General features: G+C 48.4%; 1 protein-coding gene across 1 annotated transcript in view; it reads left to right on the top strand.

Annotated features, from left to right (window-relative positions):
- ITGA9 (integrin subunit alpha 9) overlaps positions 1 to 14,032 on the top strand; it is a 335,040-nt gene that overhangs the window by 67,745 nt on the left and 253,263 nt on the right. Inside the window, exons 10-13 of the mRNA XM_021677564.2 lie at positions 44 to 149; positions 1,330 to 1,424; positions 5,284 to 5,374; positions 8,278 to 8,323. Of these exons, the coding sequence (XP_021533239.2) occupies positions 44 to 149; positions 1,330 to 1,424; positions 5,284 to 5,374; positions 8,278 to 8,323 (338 nt within the window). The remainder of the gene's footprint in view (positions 1 to 43; positions 150 to 1,329; positions 1,425 to 5,283; positions 5,375 to 8,277; positions 8,324 to 14,032) is intronic.

The raw sequence follows: 14,032 nt of genomic DNA, 5'->3' as shown, positions 1-14,032 counted from the left end.
GTTTTGTTTTGTTTTCCATTTTTTCCTCCATCCTGTTTCCCAGGGAGCCCTTGAGGAGCAGCTGGCCCTGAGTGGTGATGGCGCCTACAACGCACACTTTGGGGAGAGCATTGCCAGCCTGGGCGACCTTGATGATGACGGGTTCCCAGGTCAGTGAGCTCGCACCGCCCTCTGGCTTCGCCCTGGCATGAGGTGCTCCTGGATTTGCCTCCTGCTTGGAAGGCCCCTGCAGGGAGGGGTGCCTTAGAGAAGATGTTCTCTGTGCAGACACTCAGGGCTGGGCTCTGAGCCCACTGCGCTTCTGCTTCCACGTGGTACCTTCTCAGCAGTCCCGAGGTCATGGCTACCATGTGAGGGAACCTAGGGCTGGGCCACTGGGGCTTCTTGTTGCAGATGTGTTTGAACGGGCTTCCTCGTGTCTGAGCCTCTAAGGTTCTACCACGTGGTTAGTACAATGAGTGAGGAGGGACTTAGTCTCAGCCCCGAGAAGGACAGCATGGGGATGGACTTGAATATGCCCCTGCTGAGAGGGTAGGGCTGTGTGTACCTGATGCCAAGTTCTGTCTGGACTGCAGATTCCTTCCCAGTCTCTTGGCTCCTCGCTCTGGTCTGTTCAGTGCCCCCTCCACTTACTGTATACGCAGCAGACGGACATCAGGACCTGTGAGAGCCACATCACTAGGGAGACAGCTGAGGTGGAGGACAGGCTGGGGGGCAGCTCTTGCCTCAGGCCAGACATCCAGGCTCCTTTGAAACCCTCACACGCCTGGCCAGAGAGAATCCTGGCTTGAGGTCGTGTGAGACTGTGCCCCTCACCCTTGACCTCACTTCTGCAAACACATGACTTTTGTTAGAAGCAAAGGGAATAAAGTCAGGAAGATCTCGGCTTTGTTCCAGGGGCTGTCAGTTTGTGAGGGTAACGATGTTTTTTTGGGAAGTGAATGCCATTTTATTTAAGTCCCTTCTCTAGGAACAGAGTCGTCTTTCTCAGTTGTGCAATAACCATAGTTGACAGAATTCCCCTGACAGAAATTCGGGTGGGTGGTTTATATTTGCCTTTCTTTTATTGGATGGGTCAATGATTTTTTTCTGTGAGGATGAGGTAGGAAGTCTTCTGGAACCTAAACCCTTCTCAGCTTCAATAATTTTCTTTCTACCCCCCAGCCCTTTTTTTCCCTGCTAAGAGATTGTGTGTCTAGCTTAATGCCTGAACAACCAACGACCAAGAAATTTCTGGTATGGAGGGACCCAGCTGATGGCAGGAATTAGGAAAACTCCTTATATTACTCCATATGGCTCTCGAACCCATAGCTGTTTTTCTCCCCTCAGATGTGGCCATTGGCGCACCCAAGGAGGACGACTTCTCCGGGACCGTCTATATCTATCATGGCGACGCTGGCGGGATCGTCCCTCAGTACTCAATGGTAATTGCAGTGAGAACGACATGGTAACTGTCCATACATTCATCTGACAAACACATAGGGACCCTTTAGTCTGTACCACACCCTGGAGTACAGAGGAAAACACAACATGGTCTCTACGTTCAACCTTCCCGCCCTCCAGTGAAAGACAGAGACCATTGCTCACCATCAGGGAAGCATTCTGCCTGTGGAAGATTATATCCACACCCTTACCCACATTCAGAGTTATTTCTTGAAGAAGAAGAGGTTTTCTTTTTTTAGTTACTCCTTTGTCAACCATCTGTGCAGGGCAAAGGAATATGTTGTAAAATGTAATTTAGAGAGAAAACGGTCCACGGAGGAGGGGCCTGAAAGCTTCCACAGTGCTGATTGTTGTAATTGGTGTTGCAGTGAGGAGCTGGTCAAAGCTCTGGCCTTGAGCTCCAGACTTGGGAACGTGGAAGTGGTGAGTTTTGTTTTTTGCCATATCAGCTTGGTGTTCAATCTTGCTGATGGTCTCAAGCCCAGCCCATGGGAAAAAAGGAAGTCACTCTCTTGACAGAAGCATCGTCAGGCTATTTGTGGATGTCTCTGTCTGGAGTGGCACAGGCCTGTGTCATTCTCCCAGTGAGTGGGTCAGTGACAGAAAGGGACTCAACACAAGTTGAGAAATTTCCAGTCAGCAAATATTGATCTGTTGAGCGCTCCTTATGTGCTTATCACTTCCTACCCATGCTTCTATTTCTCATCACGAAGAAGCTGGCCTCATATCTTGATATCTCTAAGGAAACAGAACTCTCAACTGAGTCGTGTTCTTGTAAAATGTTCTAGAATTGTTCTCTAAAATGAAGTATTAGGAAAGTGTCCAAACCTGTTCATATATTGAAGTCTCTAGGTAAGAAAGAGACTTTACAAGTGGATTTTAAGAGCCAGTATGTAAATGTAAGTTCAATTCATGCATTCATAATTGTTCTTCTTGCAGCAGATACAAGTGAACTGATTAGAGGTTGAGGGTTCGTTAGTGGCCAGCTTCCTGCGCCCTCTGTGCTAGGGCCAGCCCAGCTCAGTGACTCCCTCACGAGGCAGAGGGCAGAGAGGGGGGACCACTCTGCCCTCTTTTCTTTAGTCCTTGTCCTACTCCTGTGAGATGGTGACTTTATTATCTGCCTTGTCTTTATGAGGTGCCTCCTGCCCGGGGAGGGGACTCAGCTTGCCCAAGGTCTCTGGCTAATAAGTGGCAGTGTGGCCCCTGAAACGTTCCCCTTCTGACTCCGAACCTTTTATTGTAACCACGTCCTCAACTCCACATTGGAGGAAGGAACACCCAGGGAGGCTCAGCTGGAAAACTTAGAAATATGGAAACTTACTTTGCTCTGAAGCCCACATACTCCAAGGGGCATGGGTCTACCGGAACCATCTTCTTCTCATTAGTAATGAATAATGGTGACAGTAAGCACTTAGGTGACTCAGCCAATGTGGCAGGAGGAAGAGGGCTTTGGGCACAGGTTGGGGGCCACATCCGCATCAGGAGGGCTGCTGTGGTCTGAGTTAGGGACCCTCTTCATGATGTGACAAGCAGGAAGTCATCCAGGGAGCCCGGTCCTCCAGCAGCTGCCGGGGTCACTTTCCACGCATCCTCCTGGAAGCTTGTTCCCAGACCTTGGAAGCGAATCACACAGAGAGGCAACCTGTCAGAGACCCCCGCTTCCCCTCCTCCCGCGGCCCTCCAGTGTTTTGTTTTGTTGCTGGGTGGAATCCCTGCAGAGAACTGCAGTACAGATTTTGTGGTTAGCATGGAGTGTCTCTAGTAGGAAGCAGGGATCAGCAGCTGGGTGCGTCCTGCCTCTGTCAGCATGCCGGTGGGCTCGTTAGCTTTGACAAAGAGAAGTGGTTTGGGGCGCTTTAAAAGAAAGAAAGAAAGAAACAACTATGTTTATACTTTTCCAAGCTGGTGATATGTATATGATAAGTTCAGTGATTTAAAAGGAAAAAAATAATCCTTTAACGACAGATTCTTCAGGGCTGGGGTCTGGACAGAGCGGGCATTGTGTGGGTGAACCAGAGGAAGAAATCAGAAACAGCTCTGGGCAAAGGAGTTGCTTTTCTTTGGCCCAGACTGGTATTATTTCTGCCGGATAAATTGTGAGATCAGGGCTGAAGTTCGTCCACATTACTCTTTAACTCATTCCTCTTTCTTGAGTTCATCATGAAAAGTGTTGATTTTAAGATCCTTGTGTGCCTTTCTCCATTTGAGAACCCCCTGGGCATGTCATGGCAGCCCCTGTGATCTTTCTCCTGCCGTAAGGACACTGCCTGTAAACCTGGGCAAGCGGAGTTTTTCCAAGGCTCCTGGTTTTCATTTAGGGTTATTAGCACTGAGCAGACTTATCTTCCTGGCTTTATGGCCTAATGGCCTGCAGATGTCTGTGGGATAACTTAAGCCTGCATCGCCACCCCCAAATGGACCACCCCTTCACTCTTCCCCCTTGTCCCAGCCACAGCAGAGCTTAGAAATGCCTCAAAATGGGGCTTTTAAGAAATAGACATACATACATGTTTGTTTAGACAGAGCCATGTGGGATGTGGAGCTCTGCATGTTGGCAAGAAACATTTCTTTAGTGTTTGCTACGGTGCTCTGATTTGTACTGTGAGGCTTGCACATTTCCTGGTGGATGGCTTAACTGAAGATGCCAAGTGGAAGGTTATTTGCAGTGATGGGCTCCTGGGAGGTGCTGGGGGGGGAGGGGTTGTTCCCTGGTGTCTCCATCTGTAGATCCTATGGAAACTCCCTTTCCCCACGCTCATGACTTCTCTGCAGGATGACTCAGTATGGAAAAGGATACAGAAGGAAAGTCCAAAGTGAGCCCCTGACTATCTGTAAACCTGGTTCCGATAGGGATTGTGCTGTACAGCATGAAAACAAAGCATTTTTCTTATCATCCACAGTGAGGGCATTGGGAGGTAAGCCTCCCCAAAGAGACTGTAAAAACAAAGGGAAGAAGGAGCAGGTCAGATCCCTGGGACTTTTCAGATTCAGGAAGTTTGATATCTTTTGAGGAACTGTGCTACGCAGATGTCAATGAAGGCTGCGTGTACAGTAAATAGTCCTGAACCAAGGCAGTGTGTGTTAATATAGATTGAACTTCATGAAGAATAAAAGAACAGATGCCCCTTGGTGGTAGAGCTGTGAACTCTAACTGGTTGATTGGGGAGGAGGGTGGCTTCAGCTGATTTTTTTTTTTTTTTTTTAGGATTTCCTACAGATTATAGAAGGTTCAGGACCATGCAGCTCCGGATTTACTAGATAGGCCAGTCTCATCCTGTCTGTGAAGCTCTGGAGCCCTATGAGATCTTCTGGTCAGCTTGACTGAGGAGAGGTGGTTTCCATGTGGCATCTTTTCCAGCTAGACATGCTCATTGCCTGTCCACCCAGGGAAAGACTCACGTGCACCTCCGAGGACAGGGGTGGTCCATGTTTAGTATTTGGGTAGAGAGAGCTAAGGAAAACATGTTCTTAGAATTTCAGCCAGCTCCACCTATGTGGAAATGAAACAGAACCGCTATTGGAAATGGAAGTAAACATCTATTTCGAACTTCATGTGGCATGTCAAAACATTAGCATACTAGTCTGCGTGGGTTTTTCGTGAACACTGAGCTTGGAAAAATTTTTAAACAAGGACATGTAGCTAAGGCAAGTCACAATAATGGAGTGTGTGGTCTTCATCCGGGTGCTAAAAACCCCAGGATCAAATTAGGACTACAGTTTTCTCTTTCCACAGCCTCAGGACCGAGTGTCCAACGGAAGCTGCATAGAACAGTCATGGGTTCTTATTTACCACTCTGCTCCTATCCGGTGATTCAATTTCCCTATTATCTGTTTCAGAAACTGTCAGGCCGGAAGATAAGTCCAGTTCTGCGGATGTTTGGGCAGTCCATATCAGGGGGCATTGATATGGATGGAAATGGCTATCCTGGTAAGCTGTTTCTCTTTGAAGGCATATGAGATAAATGAAGATAAATGCTGAGGTAGTCATTTCCAGTCTGGTTAAGCAGTGGTGAACATCTATTTAGGATGAGGAAAATTCCCACAATAGAAGGGGATGCTCTGCCTGGTACTTGATTTTAAGGTGTTGAAGTTTATTTTGGGGTTTTAGAATGATCTATTCTGAAGACTTTAAGCACCAAAAGGATGGATTGACTTCAAAAGAAACTAACGAACAAAAACAAAAAACCAGTGATTTCTATGGTGGCAGCTCTTTCTAATGAAGAAAAAAAAAGCACTGACCACATTAAAAATGATAGCGAAACCTCATGTTTTCCTCGATATTTAAGCATAGAGGCTTCTAACCCTTGAGAGGGGAAAAAAGATCTGGGCAGCACCTTTCCCACCTCCTAACCCCTGCAAGAGAATTGAAATATTTGGAGCAAAGAAGAAAACCATGCCCTCTTCCTGACGGACAAAGCAGACCTTCACCGTTCAAGGCTGGCTGCCTTGTCTTCAGGGTGAATTCATGCCTCGTGGTGGTTGAGGCTAATTGAATAAAAATCCGCATTTCCCACCTCAATCCCAAATGTTGTCCAGTTTAGGGAAAATGCACTGGGCAGGGAGATGGTGGTTCTTCTGGGGTTTGAAGGGGACGGAGTGGGGTGAGGTGAGGAAACACAGATGAGAATTTGAAAAAATCTGAAATCGTCCTGGAATTCAGGAAACATTTCCCTGGAACTACCGGTCATCTTGCTGTCTTGAGGAAGTATTTCCTTCCACTTAAAATGCCCCGAAGGACTTCTGAGACCCAGGGCAGTGCCGCACGAGGGCCGTGCATTTGGTAGTTTCTCACGGGCAGCAGTTCTGATAATTTCTTGTGACCTTACAGAGCCAGGAGGAGGGGATAGGTAAGGGTCATTGCTGAAGCTTTTGTTCCTATGGACCCTCATGGGTCCTCTTAAGTCGGAGAAAGCAGTTCTTCTTGTTTTGGGTAATTTGTGGCCGTCCTGAAATAATACCTGATGTTGGCAAAATGCTCCCACGTGCAGTTCACCTCTTATAGTTAGTGCAGCAGGTGGGTAGAGGTGGGGTATCCCCCACTTGATAAACAAGGGTACCGAGCCACAGAAAACTTAGGGGCCCAGCCAGAGGCCATATCGTGGTAGGCCGAGATGCACGTGCAATATGAGGAGGTGTGTCCACGCTTCATGATGCATGTGAATTTCTTACATTTTTCTCTTTTTTTTTTTTCAGATTTTTTAAATTGTTATTTATTTGAGAGTGAGCAAGCACATGAATTGGGGGGAGGGGCAGAGGGAGAAGCAGACTCCCCGCTGAGCAGGGAGCCCAATGGGGGACTCGATCCCAGGACCCTGGGATCATGACCTGAGCCAAAGGCAGATGGTTAACTGACTGAGCCACCCAGGCGCCCCTGAACTTCTTACATTTTTCATGAAATGACAAATTCCTCAGGTTCGTTTATTTTCAAACATCCAGTCAACTCAAAAAGACTTAAAAAATAGCAAAATTAACGAGCACACCCAAGTGCAGAAATTTAACAGCACTATAATTCATGGATTTACTGTTTCTTTTTCCTTAATGAGGGCACTGTATAGACATGTGGATTCAGGCTCTCAGATTCAGATGCTTGGTTCTGTAAAGTGGTAATGGTCATCTTGCTGTCTTGAGGAAGAACTAAGGACTAAACACCTAGGACTAAGGAGTTTATAGTCAAGGGGAAAGAAGGCAGAGAGCTATTGGATGAGTATATACTTCATAAAGTTATTTAAGAATAAACATTACTGGGATGCGAGGGTCCTGGGATTGAGTCCCGCATTGGGCTCCCTGCTCAGTGGGGAGTCTGCTTCTCCCTCTGCCTGCCACTCCCCCTACTTGTGCTCTCTTTCTGACAAATAAATAAAATCCTAAAAAAAAAAAAAATAAACATTACCAGCTAACACTTGTGTCTTGGTTTGTAGTGTACTAAGTATTTCATGAATTTTCTGATTTAAATATGTGATTTAACATATGTCACGTGTATTTAAATATTTTAAAAATACAATATTTAACAACTAATATTATGTTTAGTAAATATTTTTTTTATTTATTTTTTTTAAAGATTTTATTTATTTGAGAGAGAGAGAATGAGAGCCAGAGAGCACGAGACGGAAGAGGGTCAGAGGGAGAAGCAGACCCCTTGCTGAGCAGGGAGCCCAATGTGGGACTCGATCCTGGGACTCCAGGATCATGACCTGAGCCGAAGGCAGTCGCTTAACCAACTGAGCCACCCAGGCGCCCCTTATGTTTAGTAAATATTTAATAGATGTCTTCTGATTTAAATATTATGAAATGTTATCAGCTTTTGAAGAAGACACTGGGGATAATTATGTCCACAGTACAGACAAGGACTCGCTCAGAGATTCTGAGGTCACACGGAATGAGGGGTAGAGCAGAGATGATTCACATGTTCTACAGAACCTAGAGCTTTTTTCCAGCTCATTTAGTTCTAAGTATCTGTCTCTCTAATTCACTGGTGTTCAAAAGATACATAGTGTGAGCCACATATATAATTTAATGTATTCTAGGAACCACGTGAAAAAGATAAAAAGAAATAGGTGAAATCAATTTTAATAATATAAAATTTTTTGAGCTAGTTCATGGTTTTTGTACCAGACACATTTCAAGGTCTCACCAAGCCACACCCGGTGATTGGCTGCCACGTGGTTCAATGTGGCTCTCACTCTTACAAGATCATCGAATGGCCCAGAGGAAGGCTGTCAGGGGCCCCCGACCTCAGTGCTGGGCCCCCGTGGCTGTGGACCTTGCCAGGGGGTGGGTGGGCTGGGAGGGGCTTCAGCACGTCTCTGAATGCTACAAACTTCTGGTTTTCAGATGTAACTATTGGAGCCTTCATGTCTGACAGCGTGGTTCTTCTAAGGTGAGATGCTTTCCTCTTGCTTCCTGGACTCCGTTCTTCACGGTGGGGGCTGGAATTTGGTGATGGGGGTGGTTGGGGGAGTTATTCCCCCTTAGTCAGCAATTCCCTCTGTCCTGTTCCTGGAGGTGCTCGGGAAGTGGAAATGTGGCCTTTCTTTTCTTGTCCTCTTACCCCTGTTGCAGAGTTTCTAGCTGGTGGGCCTCCAGTGGCTTGCAGCTCTGAGACCGTAGCATCCCTGGGGCTTGGGGTGGCTTCAGCCCTGGGGGTTTTGCCTTTTGCCATGATCAGCTGCTTCATAAATGTGTGTATACTATGTCGTCATTTCCTACGGGTGCCAGGACACTCGGGCTCCAAAGCACTGCCTTGTCCCAGCTCTTCATCCCTACCTTGTCAGTCCCCAGATCCCCAGGGGCCGGGAGCCTCCTGCCCTGTGGACAGTACTTCCTGGCCTGCGGAGGCAGAGGTGAGGGATGGGAGCCCTTGCAGCCCTTGCAGCCCATGCAGCCTGAATCTCTCCTACAAATGCTGTGGCCTGCCATCCCACCATGAACCATCTCCAAGTATTTCTGTCTGTATGAGTCAGAGGAGGTGGAATTACCCTTTGGAGTGGGAGCCATCTCTTAGGTTTTGTTAATAACCTGATGGCAGAACTTTCTAAAATAGGCCAGTGGGATATTAGAGCTGGAAGGGGTCCCAGAGGCCATGTAGTTGCACACCCCAGATTCTTCTCATTCAGCAGCGCCTTCCTCCGACTCTCTGGCTGCAAAGCACCCGGCCTCCTCCTGAGTGAGGTGCCCCTAGGGGTGAGAGCTTAGTAACTTTGGAGGGAACCAGTTAACCCCCAGCTAACTCAGGATGTTAAATTGTTAAGGAGGCAGAATTGCCTTGGGTTAAGAGGGTGAACTCTGGGGCCAGGCGGCCTGGGTTCGAACCCCCACTCTGCTGTTGGGAGGCGAGTTTCCCTGGGTGAGTCAGGTAACCTGTCTTTTAGGATTCTCACCTGTCCAACAGGAGAACAGTAGTACTTCCTCACTGGGTCTGTAGAACTCTGTGAGTTAGGACTACATGCAAAATGCATAGAACAGGTAGGTGGTCAATAAATGTTAGCAATTCTTAGATAACTTATGCTAAATCTGCCTCCCTAAAATTCTGCTTCTTTATCCTATATCTTGCATGTAGCAGCCCTTTAGTATTTGATGGTGGCATGTGTGTCCCCCAGGCGGTGACCTCACTATTGCTTTGTGATTGGATCTCTGCTTTCTTCATCCCCCCCCCCGTCCTGTGGGTTGGCCATTTCCTCTCAGGTAAAACAGCTTACGTGGCCTCCAATGACTGAGGTGACACTTTAGAAGCTGAGCTTACCCACCGCCTTTGTGGTGTCCTTCTCCCCTCTTCGCTGTCCCAAGCAGCTTGCTCCGGCTTGTCACGATTCCTCTAGAATAAAACACGTTCCCTGGCTCTCGCAGTTGAAAACAGGCACTCTTAAAACCGGGAGCATCTGGCTTAAGGTAAACTTATAGATTCTGCTTTTTTTTTTTTTTTTAATTTTTTTTTTTTTGTTTGTTTGTTTTATTTATTTATTCATGAGAGTCAGAGAGAGAGATAGAGAGAGGCAGCGGCAGAGGGAGAAGCAGGCTCCCCGCCTAGCAGGGAGCCCGATGCGGGACTCGATCCGAGGACCCTGGGATCGTGACCTGAGCAGAAGGCAGATGCTTAACCATCTGAGCCACCCAGGCGCCCCTAGATTCTGCTTTTTCATCATTCTTGTATTTTATAAGCTTCCAGCTGTGAACCTCAGCCCCAAGGGACTTTTTTTTTCTTTCCTTCTTGGTGACGTATGGCCTCCTCTGGGAGTTTTGCCCACACGTGGATGGAGACATAAAGTGGGGCAGTTCCACGGCAGATGGGAGCCCCAGGCCCCAGCCTGGGGTGGAGGCTGAAGCTGGTGAGGGGAGATCATCCAGGGACAAAGGCAGGGTCCTTTGGGAAGAATGCCACGGACTGCTTATCAAGAGCAGAGGCTTTAGGAGCGGGGCTGCTGGGCATGCCTGGACGAGGTAGTCAGCAGAAGGCCCTGATAGCCGAGGGAGGAGTGTGGAGGGATGAGGAGATCAGAGATCCATTGCCTCGTTTGTTCAGCTAATACGGTTGACCTGTGGTGTTCAACTATGTGTCGGCTCCCAGGTGTGCCTCGCGGAACAACTATACAAGTAACTAATACAACCAGTGTTTGCTAAGTGCTTACCACATGCCAGACACTGCTTAGGCTCCCACACGTGCAACTCTTTCTGGAGGTTTTTGTTTTTTCTCTTCGTATTGGGGTATAATTTGCATACAGTAGAGCCTGCTGATTTAAGTATACTGCTTGATGAGCTTTAAGCAGCGTACACGCGTGTGTAAGTGCCACCGCCATTAAGATAAATAACAATTTCCATCACCCCAGAAAGTTTCCTCCTGTCTCTTCCCAGTTATGTCCCCTCCTGATGGACAACCGTTGGTCTGATTTTCATTGCTGTAGATCAGTTCTGCCTGGTCTGGTTTTTCACGTAGATGGAAGTATGTAGTACACACTCTCTTGGTTCTGGCTTCTTTCACTCGGTACAGTGTGTCTGAAATTCACCCATGCTGTTGTGTGGTGTTCATTTCTTTTTCCCCTTACTGAGCAGTAGTCCATTTACTGAATACCCTGTAGTTTGTTCTTCTCTTGTTGCTAAAACATAGTTTTTTTAGAGGGTGGAGGGGCAGAGGAAGAGAGCGAGACTCTTAAGAGAATCAACCCTGAGATCATGACCTGAGCCAAAATCAAGAGTCGGAGGCTTAACTGACTGAGCCACCCAGGGGCCCTGACAGAACGTGTTTTAATTATTAGTTTTCTTAACAGCTCCATGACCTAGATATTATTACCGTTATTCCCATTTTATGGATGAGGAAACCAAGTGACACTGAAGTTCTATTAATTTTAAAAAGGAGATAATTGTAGATTGTGGTCAGTGCCATGAGGATGATAAAGCAGGGTCGTGTGGTCAAGGGCACCTGCCCACCTCAAGCGCAGCAGAGAGGGCCACATAGTCTTGTTGGAGGTGGTGGTGTGAAGCCAATGGTGCCCTTGGCTCTGGCAGGTCGAGAGAAGTGAGGTGCGGAAGTCAGATCACTGTGGGTGGGAAAGAGAAGGAGAAGCAAGAAAACAGATGATGAAGTGTGACTCTTTTCCAGAAGCTTGGCTGCAGAGGAGCAAATGGGATTGCCAGTGGCTCAGAGATTAGCCTGAGAGTCTTTGAAACCTCTCCTGCTCTCCTGGGTCCTTTCCTGTCCTGCAAGAACCAGAGGTTCTTTAGCTTCACCTTCATCCATACAAACCTTGCCTTGACCCCACTCCTGCCTTGGGGCCTGAAGAGACAGAGTGGGAAGGGGACGAGGATGAATGGGGGTTGAAGGAGGAGAGGGAGGTGGGATGCCTTGTATAGGCTGTGGGTGGCAGGGGCCTGATCTTTGAGCCAGGCCCCAAGATTGGAGCAGGCCCAGGGCAAGGTTCAGCGTGGAACATGGGTGAGGGTGACCACCTCAGGTATCTTCTGGGAGCAGGGAAGGCAAGCTGGGGCCCCTTAGGCAGAGGGACTGCTGAGCATGTCTGAGGGGCCAGGAAGGCTGGTCATCCACAGTGGCATCTGTTGATAAGGTGCTGGACGTGGCTGAACGACTATGGACAAGAAGGTCTGGAGATATCAGCTGGCTAAGCTGGGGGGCATCCCAGGCATGGCCTAGCTGACCGGCAAGTTAGATAGACTTTGAGTCCCCTCAGAGTTTGGGTGGGACCAGAAAAAGAAACCAAGGATGTGCATGCACGTGAAACACACCATGCCCACTCTGACACATCCTCCAGAAGAGAGTCCACATGTGTACGGGCTTGAAATCCTTTGGGCTGCCGAGAAGAGAACACCTTACTGCGGGTGGCTCTAAGTACATAGACGTGAATTAGCTGCCTGGAAGAAATGGCTCCAGGGCTGGTTTAGTAGCCTCCATCTTCCCCGGGGGTGTAGGCTCTCAGTGTGTCCACCCGTGTCTGTCCCATAAACAGCACTGCCCCTGCAGAGGGCTGGGGTGAGGGAGCGATAGCCCATCAGAGGGCATCCTGACTGGTTTTACCTGGAAGTAAATACAGGCGAAGTGCAGACCTACCTTGACTTAGGAAGGAGTTAATGTTGTGATAAACCCATCATAAATTGAAAATATCCTAAGTGGAAATGCATTTACTACCCCTGACCTCCTGAACACCATCGCTTAGCCTGGCCTACCTTAACTGTGCTCAGAACAACTTGCATCCGCCTACAGCTGGGCACAGTCATCTAGCACAAAGCCTGTTTTGTAATCAAGCATTGACAATCTCATGTAAATGATTGAATACTGTACCTAAAGTGACAAACAGGCCATGCGGGTACAGAAAGGGTGTCAGTGTATGGGGCGTTCACCCTCGTGATCGGTGGCGGAGCCCAGGAGCTGTGGCCCTGGGCCAGCGTCACCACACAATCATCCCACATAGCACCAGCACGGGGAAAGATCCAGATTCACAATTCAAAGTTCGGTTTCTACTAAGTGCACGTCACCCCATCATAAGGTTGAAAAATCGTTACTTCGGACCGTGATAAGTCAGGGAGCATCTGTATCAGGATTTGAACTGTCGGAGTCATCAGAAAGAAGTATTTTAGCTACCAGCTTGTTAAAAATCAGGTCTTGGTGCTGTCCTTAGGTGCCCCTTTGCTTTTCTCACTGAGCCTGGCACCTTTGCAGGCAGGACTGCGGGCTGGCCCCACTCTGCCCTCGCTGATTTTGCGCTCTCAGATTAGCAGGGGCGGGCAAGGCCTGTGTGAGGGTGATAGGCGCCTGGTGCTGTGCCAGCCGGTGAAGTTCAAAGGAAGCGATGAGAGAGTTTAGGAAAGATTTCTGGGCTTTCCCTGGTCCAAAAACAATTCTTGGAATTGACACAGGTTCAAGGGCCTGATCTGACTGATGTTGGTGAGACATGTGCTTCTGAAGGTCTTTGTCCTCACCTCAGGATTCTGTGTTGACAGCCTCCATCGACGTCAGTTTGCCAGCCTGCCCACCCTGCCTTCCTCTGCAGGGCCCTGCTCTGAGCAGGGACCAGGTAGCCTCCCCGACATGGTGGCCCCTGGGACGGTGGGAGGGGGTGAGGCCTTTATTCCATGCGGTGACCTGGCAGGATGTGCCCTGGGCAGGGTGGAGGCTCTCACAGGGTGGAGACCAGCTCTCCCTGGTGCCTCTGTTTTATGAAACTTTGGGCACTCCGGTGGTTTTCAGTCCCTGGGCCTGGAGTGAAATTGGCACCCGTTTAATAAATCACCTCGGGTTTTTGAACACCTGTCCTGAGGCTGTCATGATGAATTTGCCGGGGTCCAAGCCCTTGAGGGGCCTGAAGGCTGGTGGAGCAGGTGTGCAACTAGACAAAGACCTTAATCAGTAAGTGAGGTGAGGTGTGAAGATAGTGCTGGGGACGTGGAGGGGGGCATCCAACTGCCAGGGTTCTTGGAGGAGACTTCCCAGGAGAGGGAATGGAATGTAAGCTGGCTGTGGAAGGACCCCGGCGCTTTATAGAGTGTCCGTTGGCATCTGTACAAACACATAGACCAGGAGCAGAGTATTTGTTTTCTGTGTTATTTATAGCATCTTCTAAGGATGAACCCAGAAGGAAATTGG

Source organism: Neomonachus schauinslandi, chromosome 1 (assembly GCF_002201575.2).
Source record: "Neomonachus schauinslandi chromosome 1, ASM220157v2, whole genome shotgun sequence".
Lineage (NCBI taxonomy): Eukaryota > Metazoa > Chordata > Mammalia > Carnivora > Phocidae > Neomonachus > Neomonachus schauinslandi.
This window is presented reverse-complemented; position numbering and strand designations above follow the sequence as displayed.